A 22,293-nucleotide genomic window follows, 5' to 3' on the forward strand; every position below is an offset into this window, starting at 1 on the left:
ATCTTGCTGCTAGTTGCTTCAATGGTCACAGAAGTTTGAGGGTCTAGAACGTGGGCCCCTATCAGAGTCCAATATTGGACTCCCATAGATCTAGTTCCCTCACATTATCAACATAGTGATTACTCAGTAATCTCACATGTGCATGATTAAGCACTGGCCATCAGTTGTGAGCGTACTGCCTACATACAAGCCATAACTTGCAGCTCACCATGTTCTGACCACTGAAAATGTGTCCAACAAGGTCATTGGAGCTCTTCCTGTTGTTGCGCTGATGTCAGATGTGGGCAGACGCAGCAAGCACTTGAGGGGAGTTAAATCTGCTGAGTGGCAAGGAACAATGTAGATGCAATTTCAGGGCTGAGAGAGTGAAGCTATACACTGTTTTCCTAATAACAGAAAACCAGAGGCTGCCCTACATGTTTGGAGGAAGCTGTGGTAGGTACGTCCAATCATTAATAGCCTTCCTTGATGATTTGTTATTTTGAGCTAACATGCAGGTGAAGGTTGCAAGTAAGGAGGCAACAGGCAAATTAGCCTTGGTGCAAGAGAGATTTGAGTGTAGGATTGAAGAGGTCTGTGTGCAGTTGACTGAAGCCTTTATCAGATCTCATATGGAGATTTGTTTGTCCTGCTCGTCTCGTTATCAAGGATGACAGTAGAACTCGCATAAAGGGTTTGCAACCAAAGTGCAACAGACATCATTGAAGGACAGTGGTTTTCGTGCATGAGGTGAAAAAGAGGGTAGAATGGGCCTTACTGGATCAGGCCGAGGACTATCCATGTGAAGCATCAGCAGCTCTAGCAGGCCTCTGCAGGGTCCATGCAGGAAAGAAGTTTACCTTGGCTGGGGTGTCCACAATGATGGATCACAGTCTCACACTAATATTAAGGCCATCTAGGACTGAGACCCTGCAGTTGGAGGGTCGGAGTAGTTGCTACTCAGCAACCCATCGTGCAGGTGAGGAACTCTCAACGAGTGGACTCCAGGGTTACTTCAAAACTTCTCGGCAGGGTAAAGATGTCAAGGGATATGGGTTTATTATGAGCGAGTGGCGATTGGTGGGGGAAGGGGCAGGGACACAATCATCCCTCATCAATCTGCATGGATGGGCGATCTCAAGGGGCCAAATGGTGCTTTCATGCTGCTCCAGCCTGTGGACCCATCTATCTGGTTCTGCCTGAAAGAGCTCTCTGCCTGGTCAACCCCAATTTTGGGAGCAGGTGTGAGGAAGACTTAGGTGCATTCATGCCAAGGTTAGATTTAATATTGCTTCCAAGTTGGCATGCACATGGACTTTGTCGGGCATGGGTGAAATCACAATTCTACTTACAGATGCCTGAGGTCACAGGAAACGGAGTGCTATACAGGTTCTAATGTGCACTTAGTGGCAGGGCTCTGCATTAGCACAGTTTGACACATGCAAAGGATCAAACCAATAGCAGGGCAACAAGTGTAATATAATTCAGATATCATGTATCAAGGTACATTAGAGCCAAGTTTAATGTCTGTAACCAAAAAAGAGCTGGGGCCTTCCAGCCAGTAGAGGATAGAAAACCAAAAAGATAAACAAATGTGTCAACAGCTTATTCTGCCAGGATTCTGTTAGCTATCAGATTGACACGGGCATGTCTGCCACATCGGTACTCTTGCTGTGGCCTCTGCATGTGGCTTGGCGACTTTCTTGCCCTCGTCTTCACTGTCCTACTCATCATAGGAGACATCTGGCTATAGGCAAAACATCCCCCCTTTATATTGCTAGGTTGTGCAAGGCACAGCAGACAGTGGTGGTCCAGGACACTCTCTGTAGTGAGTGTTGGAGAACCCCCCCCGAACGGCCCAAGCATCTGAACTTCATCTTTTGGAAGCCTATAGTCTGCTCAATCGTGGACCTGGTGGAGGAACATGTGCAGCATTGTAGTTCTCCTCAGCAGCACTCTGGGGTGGCAAACTAGTGTCATCATCCAAGTCTTCTGAGGGGCGGTATTTCTTTTTCCAAGGAGCTAGAGCTGCAATCGCCGAGATCCTTCAAAAGCCTGTGACACCTGGAGTGGGACAGAACGTAAGCATTGTGAGAGCTCCCTGGGAACCTAGGACAAACATGCAGGAATTGCCTTCTGTGATCACGCATGAGCTGCACATTGAAAGAGTGGAATCCCCTTCTATCGATGAATGTGACTGGCTGTTGCAGGGAGCTCTCAAGGCCACATGTATGCGGTCAACAGCACCCAGCATTTGCAGAAAACTAGAGATTGCTGCATATCCCAGTTCTCTTGCAGCTTGGATTTCGGGATCCAGGCGGAATTGGACAAGTGAAGAGGGTATCTCTCACCTCCTAAATGCATTTGTGTCACTGACTGGGAGTTGCCACATAGGTCTCCTGAGGAGCCCTGGAAAGAGCCACTGGCAAACCATTTTAAGGGGGCAGTGATCTTCAGTGCCACTGGCATGGGATTCCCTCCAAGTCCTTATGGCCACAGGTCATCATGCAGAAGCTGATAGATGTACACATCCACATTCTGAGACATCCAAAGGTGCCTCCAGAATTGCCGTTAGTTCACTTGTAGGTAGCTGCACTGCCTGTGATACACCCATGGTTGGGCCATTGCTCGCCATTGCTGTGGTCTCTGTTCGCCAACATCCTGACCTTCTTGATGCCCTGCTGCCTCTTGCTGCTCAGGCTGTTGTTTCTCCAGACCCTGTGCCAACCTGCAATGCACCTTCCTTCTCTGCAGCTGGCTGAAAGCCAGTAAAAAGGCAGGGTTGCCTGGAGCCTGTATCATCTGTGCCTCTACAAATTGAAGTAATAAATCTAGTGAGCATTTTCTTTACACTCTCTGTACTAAATGTTGGAGAGCCCCACCTGAGCACTCCAAGCATCCGAACCTCATTGTTGGGAAGCCTATAGTCAGCTCAATCACAGGCTTTTGAAGGATCTCAGCGATTGCAGACCTGGCTCCTTGGAAAAATTGATTCCCCCCCCCACCCCACCCCCTAGAGGGCTTGGATGATGACACTAGTTTGCCATCCAGAGTGCTGCTGAGGAGAACTACAATGCTGCACATGCTCCTCCACCAGGTCCACAATTGAGCAGACCCACCAAGCTATTGTTAAGCCCTGTATCTGACCTCTGGGTAGACATGGCATCCCCACCCCACCCCTTCCAGGTGAAGTGCATCCTGAAGGACCAGAGACGGGTGCTCCCCCAGTTCATACATGACTTCACATGGCTTACATCACCCCAAAGAGCAATACCTCCATGTGCAGCAAGCCTCCCTCTGACACTATTCAGCTTGCCTCCACTACCCTTGAGACTTTATAGAGAGACATTGGCTTGGCACCATAAAAAGACTAATCACATGAGCCTTTGCCAGCCATGACCATTCAGCCAGGAGGATGAAGGTTTGGAGTCGGGAGTTGGCTGCCATCAGCCAGCCATGCCGCTTGGACACATCCAGCTCCCTCCCTCCCTTCATCCCTGCCTCTGACTGCCCGATGGCAAATCGCACAGAATAAATACCAGCACCAGACGCTGCTGGGGTCTCGACATTATGAGACCCATGAGTCAGGGAGCAAAGCTGCTGCTGTGTGGGGCTTCACCATAGAGAGAACACACCTGAGCATGGTTGTCATCCAATTGCCTCATGTTTATGAGGGTGTCTCTTTAGTTGGCCACTTGTGCTGACCTTGAACTCCACCCACCCAAAAAGACCTTCCTCCCGCTTCTAGGTTTCGTGGTTTTAAATTGATTGTGTTGCATTATTGTTACTGGAAAACTGGTGTGTGTTAGTTTTCAGACTCACCCCACTACCTTCTACCCTCCCCCTGTCACTCACCAACTTTCCGCATCCCCCTTGACCCACCCAATATCACAATTCCTTGCCTCTCTGTCATCCTTGAACCTCCCCCCATTTCCCTGGACCCTATTACCATCCACCTCCGCATGCCTTCCCTCCCCTCAGAGCCTACACCCATTATTGTCCACATGCCCACCCTGAACCTACCTGTTATCCGAGCCACCTGTGTAGGTCGCTTCCCTGACCTCCCCCACGAAACCTTCACCTACCTGACTATCACCCTGGACCTGCCACCCTACCACATCCCACTCCCCCCTCTGACTGTGACTGTTCCTCTGCCCAGTACCATCAGTTCAAACCACAGGACCCCACCATCAACAACACTGACCCCGCCCTCTAGGACCATCTCTCTCAAACCACCCTTGCCCATAAACCCCCCTTTCCCACCTAGCCACAGGACCCCCAAACCCAACATAAAGGGGCCTTACCTGCATCCCACGTCGCAGCACCCTCACATTCCCCCCCACTGCCACCCCTGCTTCCCGGAGAGTCTCTTCCTTCCCCAGACCCCCTCCCCCTACTTTCACCCTTAGCCTCCCGTGTCCAGCCTCTGCTCCAACCTACCACCCGCCCCACCCCCTACCCTCAGCCTGCCACCCATACCCAGCCTTCACACAGCTTGTCCTAACGGCACTCGATATGTGTCAAGTTGAGTGGTCCCAATGAAGGCTGAAGCAGTGTTTACTCACCTCAAAGTCATGGAAGGAGTGAAGCTCGCCAGGTGCACGCCGCTTATATACAGTCATAAAAGTGAATGTTCTGTTTTCTCGCTGGTGGGGAACTTAAACCTGGCAAGGTAGCCTTTTAATGAGAATGCATGACATGCTAATGTATGCAAAAGGGTTTCCTGACATTGTGCATCAGGAAACTCAAACCGCCTTTAACCCACCTTTAAAGTCCTGAGTACAGAATTCCTACAGTTCATCCTGTCGTCGGGAAACTGAATTTTGGCCTCATGCCAATTTAAGACATCCCCCCCGGCCTGCCAGGCTCCCCACTGCTGACAGGACCGGAAGATTCCCGACACTGGAGCGAAAAGAGGTGACACTCCCAGATTTCAACTGATGCTAAACTTGTAAGGGTAGAACAAAAGCAAAATACTGCAGGTGATGGAAATATGAAATAAAAACAGAAATACTCAGCAGGTCAGGCAGCACCTGTGATGAGAGAAACAGAGTTAACATTTCAGGTCAGCATCATTAAGTCTGTTTCTCTACACAGATCTGTCTGACCTGCATTGTAAGGGTAGAAATTCAGTTCCTGCACTTGCCAGCTTGTGATTTCCCACTCATTCACCTCGGCATTGCTAATAAACGCAGAGGCAGAACCTCTATCCTGCAGTCTGAATGCACCCTTATTCAAAGGGTGATTTGATGGAATGAAAACTGGTGTAGTACTGATAGTTTTAGGACATTTTCAGAACGGTATTCTGTTTGTTAAGTGATAGTGACTTCTAGTGCCTATGAGTAAGTACTGCACCCAGCCTTTCTAAATGCTTCGTGCTGTTAGAAATTTCAGTCGGAACACCCTGCAACAGCTTCAGCCTGCTAACCTCTGAAGGAATACGCCAGTGGACTTTTGATTCTGGACTCTGGACTCACACGAAACCACAACTCTCATTTTTACTGTGGTCTTGCCTATACCCCTTTCTTTCCTTTATTGCTCTTTTATTGTATGAGTGCAAAAGGGGCGGACATGGTGAAACTCCTTTCCCGCGTCTTGTGTGTGTGTAAAATAAACCAACCTTCTTATTTTATCTTATCTCGAGTTTGCTGTGGGGTTATTATTAGAGGATTGGATCACTCCAAACTGAAGGGTTGGGGAAAACATGCCACCACTTATAAAGGGAGAAATCAAAAACATCTTTCTGTTTACAGACAGGTTGTGAGTGGAGAACCCAGGGCTGTTCAAATTAATCCCCCTCAGGTCCATAACAGAAATTGGGGCCTCTAGTCCGAGAAAACCCAGTTTGAATTTAGCCAGAGTTCAAAATTTTACAACGAGCCTGAATTGGATACTGAAAGAAACCGATTGGAAGCTGAAGAGGGAAAGTTCAGTAGCTGGAACTAATCTTAAGACAAGTGACTTACCACAGCAAATTCTTTGTCCTAACACTAAGAAAGTGGCAACATTTGATGCTCAAATGTTTGTTTTTCAAGAGAATCTAAGCGGGGAAAGTTTGGAGACCCTTAGCACAGATCAATTAAAGACTGTAGTTAGGGAGATACAGTTCAAATTGCCTGAACTGATCCTGGCATTAGTAGAACATCTGAATCTGACATTACCAGTAGAACAGTCAGATGAAGGGCTCAGTCATGACTCCGAATCCCCTCTCCTAGCTAATTTTGAGCTGGAAAAGTTTAAATTGGAGCTAGAATTTAAGGAGAGGGCAAGAGAATGATGGGGAAGAGAGAGCAAGGGCACAAGAAAAAGTAAGAGAATTCCAGCTTTGAAAATTGGAAATGGAGCAAGCAGCTCAAAGCGAGAGAGAGAGCAGACAGCTAGCCGCTGCAAGGGAAAATCTCTCTCTACCCGGTAGCACCCCCATCCCCTTAAACTGGAACCACTTTCTGAGGCCTTTAAGTATGTGAGATTCATTCCTAAACTTTGAGAGTGATGTGGAGTAGTTTTTTTTACCACCTTTGAGAAAATAGCAGGACGGCTAAAATGGCCCTCAGAGATCTGGACATTTTTAATTCAAGGGCAGCGGTCAGGGAAAGCCCAAGAGGTCTACTCCATGGTGTCTTCTGAGGTGTCCCTAAGTTATGAGCAGACTAAGGCTGCCATCCTAAGTGCCAATGAGTTAGCCCCAGAGGCATTTCGCCAGCAATTCTGGAACGCTCGTAAGAAGCCACCCCAAACCTACATTGAGTTTGAACGGCTGAAACAAATCACATTTGACCGATGGATGAGATCTCTAAAAATCCCACGCACCTGTGAGGGGCTCCATGAGCTAGTACTGTTGGAGGAATTCAAAAATTGCCTACACTCCCACCTATGAATACACCGAGAGGAGCAGAGAATCCTCACAGTCAGGGTGCAGCAGACAGCTATGATCTCACCCGTAGGCCTGTAAACTCAGGCAGACCCTTTCCAAACCACGCCCATGAGCATTGGAAAGAGAAGCAGGGTGATCTAGATAGGAAAGGGCCCAACCAGAAAAGAAAGCACAAAAGAAGGTGCAAGAATCCCTCCACTGAAGCCCAAAAGGAGTTGTGTTCTCATTGTAACAAAATAGGCCATTCTAGACCCAAATGCTGGAGATTGGAGAGGCAAGCCAGTTGGCCCAGTAGGGCGTCACATGAATGGTCCCCCGAAGGACGCCCCAATGGGTCATGCAGCAGAGCAGGCAGAGCTGCTCACTAGAGAAACTTACCCTTCTGAGGACATGGCACTCTGTGTGTCTGAGCCGGGCAAACTCCCAGAAAGTTTCCAGAGTTTCGTCCATTCAGGAACAGTGTCCCCTTACCCAAAATGTGATCAAGTCCAGGGTACTGCTGTGGGAGATGGGGACCACTTAGTGCTTAATTTTGGAGGGAAACCTAAACCTGCCCCCCCCGCCCCCCCCCAACACTGACCCCCAAGTTCTCCCTGAAGACCAAAGCTCTGAACAGTGGAGTGGGAGGAGGATCTGTGTTTGCACCCCTCCATAAGGTCCACCCAGAATGTGACCTTGTTTCAGGCCCCGTAACAGTAGGAATTGTCCCTAAACTACCAGTAGCAGGAATTGATTTCCTCCGCTGCCCTCGAGGACATGGAACATGTTAGGAGGAGCATCCCTTCCAAAGCCAAAGACCCCAGCCAGGAAGCTGATTGATTTTGCTGACTCTATGACAAATTTAAATGTGGAGCAGGAAAGTTCCCAAATTGGCCCAGGAAGCGTGAGGGTGATGCCCCACGTAGTTGATAAGCCTCCCAGAGGTACAGCAAGATCTGACCATTTGCCAAAGGGCAGTAATGCCCCAAAAGACACTGAACCTATCCTGGAAGTGACCAGCAGAGGGACCCCAGCCAGATTGAACCCCATGCTCACCCACCATCATGCAGAATTGCCAGACGACTGGACAAAGTGAACCGCCCCCTTCAAAATGATCCATAACCCCCAACAGTCTACAACGTTGTAGCCAAATCTGGTATGAATGCGGGAGAGGGCCCTGCCGGAAGGCCATTTTCCTGTCATCCCAGCCCAGAAAGGCTGGCCCAAGTTCAGGTGCCAACTGCCCACATGTTGCTGTGCCACCAAACGTACTGGAAGTTGGTACTCTCCAGTTGTGCTAGCGCCCAAACCAGAATTCCCTAAAGAGGTCAAGGTCCCTTTAAAACACCTCACTCTCCTGACCCTCAGCTGAACCCCTGTCTCTGTGCCTGAACACCTGAGCGCACAGGTTACCAAAGTGGACAGGCAGGAGCTAGGCTGGATAAGAGTCGCTCAGCCCTATGATCCCAGGTCTGGCACCTACAGAGTGAGATTTCCAGCACTCCCCTGCAGACTGCCCGCAGCAGCTTGACCATCACTCGCCCCTGAGCACCAGCCACCCTGTAAAACCCCCAGACCCTTTTGAAGATACTTAATCGGGCAGCTGGAATGCCTGACCTCCCCCCCCCCTCCAACAGAGAGAAGTCAGAACTCTAGCACCGAATGGACTTCCGCATGCGGCAAGGAACTGCCATTTCCCCTGCTAACTGTGTGTCAAATGTGCCACTATGAATGAGGCAATGCCTGTATTCTCCTGCCCTTCGTGTTCTTCCTTTCCTCAGACCACATTGAAAAAAAAATGAGATGCAATGGCTGAAAGCAAATTACCGCGGATGCTGGAAATCTGAAACAAAACAGAAAATGCTGGAAAAGCCCAGCAGGTCTGGCAGCATCTGTCGAGAGAGAAAAACAGAGTTAATGTTTAGAGTCCGTATGACTCTTTGTCAGAGCTATGAAAAAGAATCATACGGACTCAAAATATTGGCGGGATTTTCCGCACCCACCCGCCGCCACGATCATCCAGTCCCACCGCAAGTCAATGGACTTCTGGCTGGGGCACCGTCTCGCCTGCAGGGGGTCCCGCCCGCAATGGGGCCAGAAAATCTTGGACGTTAATTCTGTTTCTCTCTCCACAGATGCTGCCAGATCTGCTTGTTTTTCCAGCATTTTCTGTTTTTATTTTATATTTGAAACGTAATGCAATTCATTTCATTTTCTCCAACGGGGGAGGTGTGCCCCGTCCAGAAGACAGGAAGGAAAAAGGCTGTCTATATAATATATACGTCAACCTGGCTACTTTATAAAATTATTGTTGTTATTTTTAAAAAATGGACAAGGCTTTACCCTGACTAGTCAGGACTCATACCAGAGGAATTTTTAACCTTCAGACAAACAGCAGAGACTCATTGTCTCTAAAAAGGCACTAATACACCGGCCTCCCCACCCCACCCCCTGCCCGGAACTACACAAAGTCTCTTTACATTTCTAAAGAAGAATTCTAGCCACCTGAGATGGCACTTCTGCAAAGGACAAAAGGGACCCTGACTCCTCTATTAACCACCTCAAGTTCCCAGACCTGGGAAAATACATCCTTTGACCAAGACCCAGGAGAAGAATTGGGAGGCATGTTATATGACATCCCCCAAGTTGCTAGAACCTGTAATATTACCATGTGGAACTGAACATGGGAAGTCTACTATTTTGCCATCCAACGGGTAGCAGCAGAAGGAACTCTGTCCAGGTCAATGGCCTGACCCTCATCTATATTGTGAACTACTAGAACCTTGGAACATCTGTATCTGTGCCTTCAAGACTAATTCATCTCTATGTGCCTTCTCCCATTGTGGAAGTCCTCACTTCTGTAAAGTCAGATCACCCTGCAACAGTTTCAGCCTGCTAACCTCTGAAGGAATACGCCACTGGACTTTTGATTCTGGACTCACATGAAACCATAACTCTTATTTTTGCCGTGGTGTTTCCCTGTACCCCTTTCTTTCCCTCATTTCTCTTTCATTGTATGAGTGCAAAACGTGCGCAAATTGAGATCTCTTCCCTTTCCTGTGTTTCGTGTGTTTGTAAAATAAACTAACCCTCTTATTTTACCTTATCTCAAGTTTGCTGTAAGGTTATTATTAAAGGATTGGATCACTCCAAACTGAAGGGTTGGGGAAAATATGCCACCACTTTTAAAGGGGGAAATCAAAAACCAAAACGCCTTTCTGATACAGGTGGGTGGTGAGTGGAGAACCCAGGGCTGTTTAAATTAATCTCCCTCCGGTCCGTAATACGTTCATCATATTTGCTGTGTATTTCCAGCTTCCTTTTGTTTTATTATGGGAAATTCTGGAGTCTTTTACAACCTGAAGGTCCTGCACTCCATTAACAATGGAAAATTGATTGAAAAATTGCTTCTCAATAATATCATCTCCCTTTTAGACATCATAATTTAATTTCTTTCTCCAAAGAATATTTGTTTTCCTTTTATCTCGCCTCACAATTCACATTCTGAAAGTTTTGCCAAAAAATATATATAAAGGGCTGCACATAAAAAGTCTCATTTATAGAGAACCAGACATCTTTTTTGCAACAGGTAAGTGGGTGATTTTATTACCACTTTTGGTGGGCCTGCGGCAGATTCAAGATTGTTTAAAGGACATTGGTTTCTGATTACCTTATGTTTTCTAAATGCAGACAGCAACCATGAGGATATCAGTCAGCCAACTAGAGTCGTACAAACTCATTCCTACAGAAACTGTGAACCTGTTGAACTGTCATATCAAACTGGACACCTTCAACCTGCTATAAGAGTAGCAGATTTACTGCAGCACATCACACAGATGAAATGTGGCAAGGGCTATGGCTTTAAAGAAGAGTACGAGGTAACTCCAAAGTTATATTCTCAAAATACACTTTTAGAATGCTGCTTGGAGTGAAGGATCCTCTCTTAAAATGAAAGGTCCTAAAATTACAGTGTGTAATATAGTGCCTCCAAGGGATGAGAAAGAGAAATTTAAGGTGAACACATTAAAGAGTATTAATTCCATTTTGCTTGTAGGGAAAATTATGGCAATGAAGGTAAAATGAGCCAACCAGAATAAACAGAGCTTTGTTTCATTTTTGTCACAATGGCACTATGTGTTGGTGCTCAAAATTGGCTTTGCAATGTTGGGATTGTGTCAAGACGTGCAGGAAATCACACTGCACAGCTGGAAAACAAAGACTAAAACTTCTCAATAGTTGGTTCAATTTGTGTCAGTTCAGTTTTAGAATTCTGTTGATGATCCATTGTCACATTAATTGCCTTGAATATGATTAACTACATTCAGACAGGACCCTAGAAATTATCATTGCCAATATTACCAGACATGTTTGTATGACACTGCTTGAAGGAGGCAATAGAGAAATATCGTCAACAATTTGTGAGTTCCAGATACTATTATTGAGTTAGATATAATAATCAAAACTAACGTTGCAATAATTTTAAGTCCACACATGACCACAATATACTGTACAGTGACACTGTAATTAATCTGAAAAGCAAGCGTTTCTATCAGATCATTTACTAGGTGATGCTAGAAGATCAATAATATGCATTACCTGAGATCAGTGACTGTTGAAAAGTGTTATATAAAGAGCTGAGCCTTTCCTTCTTTCATATACTTTCAAAAAACCTCATTGTATTTTGTATGTAGTAAAATATATTCCATGCATTTCAAATAAAGAATCTGGTAAAATCACAAATTACTCAACATACACTCATAATTTATAAATGCATGTGGAAAATGAATACGCAGTTACCTTGTAAGCTCATTCAGAGCTATCTGTCATGTAAGGGTAAATTGACTCACTCCATGTTCCCAATAGGAAGCTCTGCTTGCTGGAATCAAGGGTTATGGGGAAAAGGCAGGAAAGTGGAGTCAGAACAGCCATGATCTCATTGAATTGCGGAGTAGACTCGATGGGCCGAATGACCTACTTCTGCTCCTACATCTTATGGGGCAGGCTCTTCTGCTTGCTGGGTGGGCTGGTGGAGAGCGGGCACGGGCAGGCGCGGAGCTGATCGCCGCCCGCGATTGGCTGCACGCCGCCATTTTATGTTGGCGGGCCAATTAAGGCCCACCCAGCATAACGCATGCCCGGTAGCGCTCAGCACTACCTGTGCAGGCAGGGGGAGGAGGGAGAGTCGAGGCCTGTACTCTTTCGCTCATGTGCGCAAAAGAGCACAGAAATCTCCCTGAGGCACAGAGCTGCCTCAGGGAGATTAAGTTCAAGTTGACAGTTTAAAATAAAGACAGAATAAAATTATTTAGACATGTCCCCTCATGTGACAGTGTCAGATGAGCTGGGATATGTTTATGAAATGTGTGAAAAATATTTATAAATTTAATAAAACCTTCATGAAACCTCATCCTGCCCATGGATGAGGTTTCATGAAAAACGCGAAGGCCGCTTGGGCTCTTCGCCTGCCCCCCAACATTAAAGTTGGATGGGCAGCCCTGTCAATATTATTTAAATTACTCTCCTAATGGCCTTAACAGGCCTTTGACAGTGCGGCAGGCGCGCAGCCACCTCTGGCGCGTGCCCACCGAACAGAAGATCAGAATGACATCGAGACGCACGCCTGACGTCACCACGCATCACTTTACGCGTCAGCTTGTGGGGCCCGCCACCATACGCCAAAGAGAAAGTTCTGCCCATGGTCTTATTATGGATCTTGACAATTGGCACCGCAGTGTTGCATCCCTGCCTTCAATTCACACTCCCTTCATACGCAGTTCTCTGATGGCAATATAGAACCAATCAATTTACACAATAATTACACTGGAGTTTTCTTTTATACAATTCCTGCACACCCTGAATATTTGAAAGGACGAGACGGCACAATCAAAATTGGGAATCAGCAGGGTGGCAAATTAATGATTGCCAACACACTGCCTTAATCATTTTAGAAGCAGAAATTTATGGAAAGATTTTCTAATTTAACTCTGTTGGTGAGGAACCTCACCTGCTGGGAGAAAATATTGCAAAATTTGGGACATACTGCAGATGTTTTTCCAATCATGCATAGTGGGCAGATAAATTTGTAATATATAATTCTGCAAAACAAGGCTCCCTGCCTGCACTATGGAACTAGAAGACTATCCATTAATATCTAGAAAAGACTGTTTGTAGATGAAGTGTAAGTTTTTAGAAAAATAAATGCCTGATTCTGTGGCATAAATAATGACTGCAGTTCTGGTAACACCAATGAAAGATTGCAGTCAACAACAACAATTATACTTATATAACCACCTTTTATGTAATAGAACATCCCAAGGGTCTTCACAGGAGCATTATAAAACAAAATATGACACCCTGCCACCTAACAAGATACTACATCAGATGAATAAAGGCCTAATCAAAGAGGCAGGTTTTAAGGAGGAAAGTGAGGTAGCGGGGCAGAGGGTAGGGAGGGAAATCCAGAACTTGGGGCCTAGGCAACTGAAGGTGCGGCCACCTATGATGGAGCAATTAAAATCGGGGATGCGCAAGAGGCCAGAATTAGAGGAGTGCCGATATCTCGGAGGATTGTGAGACTGGAGAAGATTAAAGAGATAGGGAAGGGTGAGGCCATGGAGGAATTTGAAAACTAAGATCATAATTTTAAAATCAAGATGTTACTTGACCAGGAGTCAATGTAGGTCCATGTGGTGATAGATAAACAGCACTTGGTTTAAGTTAGGACAGGGGCAGCAGAGATTTGAATGATCTCAAGTTTATGAGGGTTAGAATGTGGGAGACCAACCTGGAGTGCGCTGGAAGAGTCAAGTGTAAAGGTAACAAAGGCGTGGAAGAGGGTTTTGGCAACAGATCAGCTGAGACAGGAATGAAGTTGGGCAATGTAATGGAGGTAGAAATAAGCAGTCTTGGCGATGGTGTGAATATGTGGTCAGAAGCTCATCTCTGGGTCAAATATGACACCAAAATTGAGATCAGACTGGTTTGGTCTCAGGCATTAGCCACAGAGAGCGAGGGAGTCGGTAGCAAGGGAATAGATTTTGGAGTGAGGACTGGAAACAATGGCTTCAATCTTCCCAATATTTAATTAGAGGAACTTTCTATTCATCCTGTACTGAGTGTCAGATAAACAGTCTGATAATTTATTAACAGTCAAGGAGTTGAGAGAGGTAATTACATTTTTATTTTCTTTTATAAAAATGCGTCATCTCCCTGAGGCAACTCTGTGCCTGAGGGAGATTTTCAAGCGCTCATTCGTGTACGTGCGTGAAGTTCGCACTCGTCCCACTCGCCCCCACCCCCCCCCCCCCCCCCCCCCCGCCACCCCCCTAGCACAGGCAGCACTGCCACTTGTGTTTCACGCTGGACAATCTTTAATTGGCTCGCCAGCATGAAATTACAGTCCAGCCCCAATCGCAGGCAGTGGTCGGTTTCCCGGGCGCATCCGCCCACCCGCCAGGGGCAAAATTCTGCCCCTTGTTTTCCATTATTAATTCCCCAGTCTCATCTTGTAAGGGACTTCCTTATTTTCCTTGCTATTTCTTATCTCTATCCAAACTGAATCTTACATTTTGATCCTCCAAACCAAGATCCTTTCTCACTACTGTACTAATCTCACCCTTGATTGACAGAGATACCCCACCTACTTTCCTTTCCTTCCTGTCCTTCTGAAATGTCAAATCTGTTATTGTGGGTTTATCTCAGGATTTGCTGGCTCCTTACTCTAGAAGAGATCTTGCTGGAGGCAATGATCTTTTGTTCAAAAACACATATTTACATGCTAACTATTTACTCTTTTAAATAAGACAAAGACATAGCTGGAGCTACTCTCTGAGATGCTTCACACTCATCTCATCTCTCAGTGAGTGACATCACTGTGACATAGCTCCTTATGCACATGTTCAGTTGCTATCATTAGAGTTAACCCTTTACTCACTGTCTTTATCCCCATACCATTATACATACATTCTCCTACACCTCCCCCAAAAGTCTGTTCTCTTAAAGGGAACCTCTCTTTGGTGGTTTCACGAGTCTTCCTGAATGGGTGAGGAACTCTCTCTGAGATAGATGGGAATCCAGTTGCTCTGAGGTCAGTTCATGGGGACTGCCACTCCTGGTTTCCCTCATTTGTGTTTCTGTAGGTGTGACATTCTTTTGAGGTTCTGGGTATCCTGCCCATGCTGTTATTGGTTTTATGTCCATTGAAATTAGGGCACATCTGTTCCTTCGAATGATGCCTGACTGTGCCTTCATCTCAATTACTGTACCAGCACGGTCCTGGTCTCTAATCCATACCCTGCCTCCCCCTCCAAGAATCGGAAGGTCTTGAGCCCTAGGCCTCTGGTCAAACGTACGAGCTTGACTCACTCAGTAGGCTTCTTCCTTCTTCCTATCTCAATTATGGTCTTCCACCATGACATTAGGTACCAAGGTATGGGCCAGGAAAGGAAGTTGGGTCTTTCTCCTGTGGCCCATCAGAAGCTCGCATGGAGCAAAGCTATTATGTAATGATGTGTGGCGATAACCAAGCAGTGTGAGCTCAAAGTCATCATTCTTCTTCAGTAGGCTTTTATAATGCGTACTCGTCACTGAGCTTCTCTGTTAGACTGAGGGTATTCCGGGGAGCTTGTGGTATGCACAAATCCATACAATTCTGCAAAGGTTTGGAAGCGCTCATTGACAAATTGTGGCCCATTATCAGAGATGACAATCTCTGTAGAGAACCTGTGTGGAGAACAGTTTCTTCAAGTAGGTAATAACTGCTTCAAACATGAAGCCATATAGCTTTTACACCTCTATTCAACATAATAATAGGCTACCGCTGTAAGAAATGTTTTCCTTTATCGTCAAACAAATCCATACCAAAGTGTTCCTCAGGCCTTGATGGGAAGGAGGAGGGCAAAAGTGGGTGTTTCTGCTCCTGTCTGTGAATGGCACAAATGACACAGTTGGAGACCATGGAGGGAATCATCCCAGATTTGCACTAAGTGCCGTAGCGGGCATAAAAGACGATGTTTTACCTGGCGGCTGCAATGGCAGCTTTTCACACCATATCGCCCACTTCCTGCCTTATTAATTACGCAGCCACAGGAAACATGCCATCTCGCTGGCGGGTGGCCTCTGAATCGCCTGCCACACCATCACCACACTGTTTCCTCACTCTGGGTGCCATATCTAAACTGCAGCCATGGATAAAGTTCTCAATGCTTGCAGCCCAGGACTGCTCCAATGAGAGACATGGCCCTGAAAGCCAAGAAGAATTCAGTGACCCATCACTGAAATGCCTTTTGGGGGCCCACCGTGATGTCCTCCACCCCCACTCCAGCCGTGGGAAGTCCAGCAATCTCACCACTCCAGCTTGGGAGGTGGTGGCAGAGATGGTCAGTGTCAACGCTGCATGCAAGAGGTTGGCCAGCCAGTGCAGAAAGAGGATGAATGATCTAATCCATGCCGCCAGGTTAAGGCAACCAACTCATCACTCTAAGCTCACACACTCATAAGGCCATCACACATCCACTGGCATCTCACTCACTGCCAGCTCAAGTAACACCACCACTCACTCTCTCACACACACCCTCACACCTCCATCTGGTCTCAACTCCGGAGACTGCCTCCTCACCCTTCACCATCTTGAGGCCAATTACTCAGATCAACATGTGCCGCCACACACACACCCTGGGATACCCCACTTCCCAAGTACAGCCCTCGCTCTGCAGCCTCTTCCCTTGCCTGAGGCCTCTTCTGCCCTTCCCCAAACAAGTCCTAGCCCTGCAGCCATTGAAAAGCCACCCCCACCTTATGTCTGGTCTGGTATGTAGAGATCTGCCTGGGGTCCCACTAAAAGTGATGTGGCGATGCCTGTGAAGCCTGGCGCTCATGACCCCAAGTGCTGCCCGAAGCAAGATGGGCAAACATAACTTCAAGCTCTGAGTGAAGTACAGCTCGCCAGGTGCCCATCGCTTATGTACAATTGTGAAACACGTCGGTGTGCTCGAATGATCCAATGTGGGGGGATGATTCCAGCGAGCAGGGCTTTTAATTATATGCAGGTGTATTAAAATGACGTTCCCGATGTCCGGCGGCAGGAAACGCAGCCCGCCATTGACGGGCAGAGTGGACAATCGCAAACTGGTTGCACAACAGCGTGAAACAGATTTTTGGCCTTCACGCCATATTGTCAGCTCACACCCAACGCCAACAATCTCTTCAATAGAGTGTGAAAGTCCTGGCCACCATACTGACTGCTATGCCCTGGCCCGACATTTGGTTATACCAAAATGTTCTTGGTGTATCTTCTGGAGGACTTACAGGTAGAGAACACATGGTACCACCATTCTTGCATCATATACCAGGAGGCCGTCTACGATGCTGAAGTGGTGATGCTGTCTGAAATATTTTCTCAAGATGGGGTTGCTTGGAGCGCACTGTGGCCATCTGTACAGGCAGTACGTGCAAATCTGGATGCATTCTTCATCTTGCCTTTGGGCTACATGAAATTTGCAAAACTTTAGGTCCGTTGCCCGCAATTATTTGGTAGTCAAGGGTGTAAAGGCTTCAACTTCTACTGCAAAGGTTTTATCTTCTTATACTGGGTAAGTGGTGGGTGTCCTGGACAGTGTATCAGCTATAGTCTGTTATTTACCCTGTACGTACTCCATAGTAGTGTCGTAGCGTAGGCATCTAAGTCAAAATCGCTGAATCCTGGGTAGCATCTTTGCCATTTCTTTTGTGTTCAGCAGAGTTGCTAACGGCTTATGATCAGTCTCAATCTTAAACTGTGGGCCCAGTATGTAATCAGAGAATTTCTCACATGTCCAAGTTGCTGCAAGGGCTTCCTTTTCAATAGCTGCAGAGCACTGTCCAATCTCAATTATTGAGCTGGATGCATAATAAACAGGTCTTCTTTTGACATCACTGTGGACCTGGAATAGCACTGCTCCAAGGTCTGCTGCAGATGCATCAGCAGCCATGATCATGGGAAATTCATGGTTGCAGTGGGCTAGGACGTCTGAGGATGTTAGCATCATTTTGATTTGTTTGAATGACTGTTGTTGATGCTCCAGCACAATGCCTGGTCCTAATCATAAAAGGTGTCTGAGGGGTTCAGTTATCTGGTCTAACACTGTTAAAAAAAATAGTTCATGATTCTCAACAAAGATACATCCCTGTGAGGAAGAAGGATTCAAGGAAGGGGATAAACTAACCATGGTTAACCAAGGAAGTTAAAGACAGTATCAAGTTGAAAGAAAAAACATACAACGTGGCAAAGGTTAGTGGTAAGCCAGAGGATTGGGAAAGTTTTAAAAACCAACAAAACATGACCAAAAAAAATAAATAGGAAGAAAATAAACTTTGAGGGTAAACTAGAAAGTAACATAAAAATGTACAGGAAGAGCTTCTTTAAATATATAAAAAGGAAGAGAGAGGCCAAAGTGAACATAGATCCCTTAGAGAATGAGGCTGGGGAAATAATAATGGGGAACCAGGAAATGGCAGAGGAGTTGAATAAATACTTTGCATCAGTCTTTATGGTAGAAGACACTAATAGCATTTCAAAAATACTAAATAACCAAGGGGCAAAAGGTGGGGGAGAAATAAATACAATAACTATCACTAGAAAAAAGTACTAGGGAGACTAATGGGGCTAAAGGCCGATAAGTCCCCTGGACCTGATAGGTTGCATCCTAGGATATTAAAGGAAGTAGGAGAATCTAGAACTAAGGGTCACTATTTAAAAATAAGGGGTCACTCATTCAAGACAGAAATTAGGAGAAATTTTTTTCTCTCAGAGGGTTGTGAGCCTTTGGAACTCTCAAAAGGTGGTGGAAGCAGAGTCTTTGAATATTTATAAGGCAGAGCTAGATAGATTCTTGATTAATAAGGGGGTGAAGGGTTATCGGAGGTAGGCAGGAATGTGAGGTTGAGGTTACATTCAGATCAGCCGTGATCTTATTGAATGGCGGAGCAGGTTCGAGGGGCCGAGTGGTCTACTCCTGCTCCTAATTCATATGTTTGTATGTACGCATGTTCGTATGTAACACTCAAGAAGCTCAACACCATCCAGGACAAAGCAGCCCACTTGATTGGCATCCCATCCACCACCTTCAACATTCACTCCCTCCACCACCAACGCACAGTGGCAGCTGTGCTTATCATCTATAGGATGCACTGCAGCAACTCACCAAGGCTCCTTCAACAGCACCTTCCAAACCTGTGACCTCTACCACCTAGAAAGACAAGGGCAGCAGATGCATAGGAACACCACCGCCTGCAAATTCCCCTTTAAGTCACACACCATCCTGACTTAAAATTATATTGGTATTCCTTCACTGTCACTTGGTCAAAATCCTGGAACTTACCTTTCCTAACATCACTGTGGGTGTTCTTACAACACATGGACTGCAGTGGTTCCAGAAGGCAACAAACCACTACCGTCTTAAAGTGCAATTAGGGATGGGCATTAAATACTGGCTTAGCCAGCAATGCCCACGTCCCATGACGAGTAAAATGAAAAATGCCTATAAACCATTGTAGTTCCGTTACATTTCTAGGTGGCAAGAATTCCTTTATTGCCATCATTTTCTGTGGATCTGCGGTAATCACAATTGCTTGTATAATTTGCCCTAGGAACTTTATCGTGAGACTAGAGAACTCACCTTTGCCATCGAGCATCAAGCTAGCATCTTACAGAGTTAATAAGACTTCCCTGACCCATTTGTCGTGTTTCTGTGTCGTCGACACGTGGATCAAGATATCGTCACTTGGCATATGATGCCTTCCATGCCCTGCAGTATTTTGAATATTGTCCTTTGGAATATTTCAGTGGTTGACGTGATGCCAAACAGCAAACGATTAAAGCAGTACCATCCAACGAGCGTAATGAAAGTAGTTCAGAGTTTTGACTCCTGATCCAATGGTAACTGCCAGAATCTGCTCTGAAGAAGAGTCATACGGACTTGAAACTCTGTTTCTCTCTCCAGAGATGCTGCCAGACCTGCTGGGTTTTTCCAACACTTTCTCTTTTTATGCCAGAACCTGCTGTTCCTGTGAAGTTTGGTGAAGATTGTGCTTTTTGCAAGTTTGGCCAAGTTCTCATCTACCAATGTCATTGGATGTATTTCTCTTTCCACTGCCTTGTTGAGGTGTGTTAGATCAATGCAGATTTGAATGGAGCCATTAAATTTTGGGACTGGCACCACACTATAGCATCACCTGGTCGGTTTAGTGACTAGTGAAATGACCCCTTTTTGCAGCATCGCCTCTATCTTACTCCTGACTCTTTTCAGAAGTGGTTGTGGGACATTCGTTGGCATGAATAGACAAATGGGTTTAACATCTGTCTTGAGTGTAAAGTGCTCTTCAGTTTACTTAAGCCTTTAAAAAGTGTGGAGAATTCCCTCCTAAATTCTTTATCTCGCGCTTTGTATTGACTTCGCCAACTTTTCTAAGCAGGTTCAGAGCTATGCATGTTTTCTGCTCAACAAAGAGCATTCTTGATTTTTGATAACGTATAATGTTTCAGAAATTTCGCTATCTTTGTATTTTAGTGTCATATCTACCTGGCCTTGAACATTTAATTTGAACCCTCCCCCACCTCAGACCTTGGAGTTGAATAGAGTTGTGTCACTTGATTCAGCCATGAAACTCTGTCAGATAACATTGAGACACTGGCTTTCAATTTGGTCAGGTGCTCATTTACGTCAATGTCAGCACTCCAATACTGGTTTTTATTTCCTTTTATATCTCCTAGGAAGGTGCTTTCCTGGTTGTTGAGGCCTTGAATTTCTTGGATGGAAGTTCCATTAACAGATTTTTCCTTCTGCGTGGTATATACAGATTTCCGAGAATGGCAGACCACTTTAAAATGGCCTAACTTGCCAAAGCCATGCCACTGAGCAATTTGGGTGGGGCATTCTGTGGACCTTTTTCCCGCCGCAGTGTGACCATTGGAAAACGATGGTTCGTGCCTTTTCAGGGGTTTCCCTGTTTGCTGCCTTGCTGTACTCTCAGTTTTACAAATTGAACAAGTTCAACAGGCTGTTTTTGGGAAATTTCCCTCGCCTCTCCGACAAAAGCCTTATTCTGCCTCCGCTCTTCGGCCTGTCCGGCCAGTTTTAAAGCTTTGCTTAAATTTAAATCTTCCCGAGATTGTAAGAAGTCATCGAGGTTCTCATCCAACACACCGACAACTATGCTATCTCTGATCAGGTCGTCTTTTAGTGTTCCGTACTCTCAATTTTCAGCCAGGCGATACATTTCGTTGCTGAATGAGACAGTCCCTTCATCCTGTTTTTGACTGCGCCGATTAAATTTCGCCCTTTCTGGCAATATTTTTACAAAGACTGAAGTATGAGTCAAAGACTCCGATGACATCCTCGTAGGAGGCTGTCTCCTTTTTCACCCCCTGTCTGGCCAGCATGCCATCTGCTATGCTCCCAACAGCAAATAACAAAGTGCTGATTTGATCTTTGTTCTCTTTGCTCGCAAGACCTGAGGCTTTGCAGTACCGGGTAAAACATCTTCGCCAATTTTGCCATTCTTCAGCCTGTCTGGAGCTTTCTATATTTTGAAAAGACTCTGGTAGGGACAAAGTAGTGGCCATTTCTCACCCTGGTTCGAGGTTGTCTTTTCCTACGCTGCTTGTCTTGCCAATCGCTGGGTGGTCCTTGTTATTTGGTCGCCTCCGGTGTGGTTGCTGGATTGACCTCAAAGTCCTTCACCCGCTGCTCTGCACTGTTCCTGGGTTTCACTTGAGGCTTTTCCCACCATTTTCTACTGTTTCACTCTGGGTGTAATCACTGTTGGCATCATCTGTTATTGTCGGTTTATCTCGGGATTTGTTGGCTTCTTACTCTAGAGGAGATCTAGCTGGAGGCAATGGTCTTTAGTTCAAAAACATTTATTTTCATGCTAAATATTTACATAGACATAGCTGGAGCTACTCTCTGAGATGCTTCACACTCATCTCTCAGTGAGTGACATCACTGTGGCATAACTCCTTACGCATATGTTCAGTAGCTAGCATTAGAGTTAATCCTTTACTCTAAACCAAATACCCTTGAAGATTCTGGTCCAAGCCATAGTCAGTTTGCAACCATTTCTCTGTAATGGCTATCATATCATATTCATTTCTTTTTATCTGTGTTCTCAATTTATCTATTTTGTTACGAATGCTGCCTGCTTTCAAATAAAGAGCCTTTAATCATATCTTTTCACCATTTTCACTGCTTTGATCTTATTTGCTAGTGCACATTGTTTGTCCCTTCCTGTCCTTCTGAAACGCCAAATACCCTTGTCTAGATTCAGGCCCAAGCTGTGGTCACTTTGCAACCATGCCTTTGGTTATCATTCCCTATATCACTAAGTCGCACTGTTGCCTTGTCCTTTACCTTTAACTTCCCAAATTTCCCCTCATATGAACCCTCCCACCCTCCCCGCAATGCCCCCTCCATCTGCCCCCATAC

General features: G+C 45.9%; 1 protein-coding gene across 6 annotated transcripts in view; it reads left to right on the plus strand.

Moving 5' to 3' along the window:
* ptprt (protein tyrosine phosphatase receptor type T) overlaps positions 1–22,293 on the plus strand; it is a 1,450,199-nt gene that overhangs the window by 1,274,536 nt on the left and 153,370 nt on the right. For all 6 annotated transcript variants that reach the window (XM_078555116.1, XM_078555118.1, XM_078555117.1 and 3 more), the window contains one exon: positions 10,523–10,710. In XM_078555116.1, the coding sequence (XP_078411242.1) occupies positions 10,523–10,710 (188 nt within the window). The remainder of the gene's footprint in view (positions 1–10,522; positions 10,711–22,293) is intronic.

This window comes from Cetorhinus maximus, chromosome 13, assembly GCF_964194155.1.
Source record: "Cetorhinus maximus chromosome 13, sCetMax3.hap1.1, whole genome shotgun sequence".
NCBI lineage: Eukaryota > Metazoa > Chordata > Chondrichthyes > Lamniformes > Cetorhinidae > Cetorhinus > Cetorhinus maximus.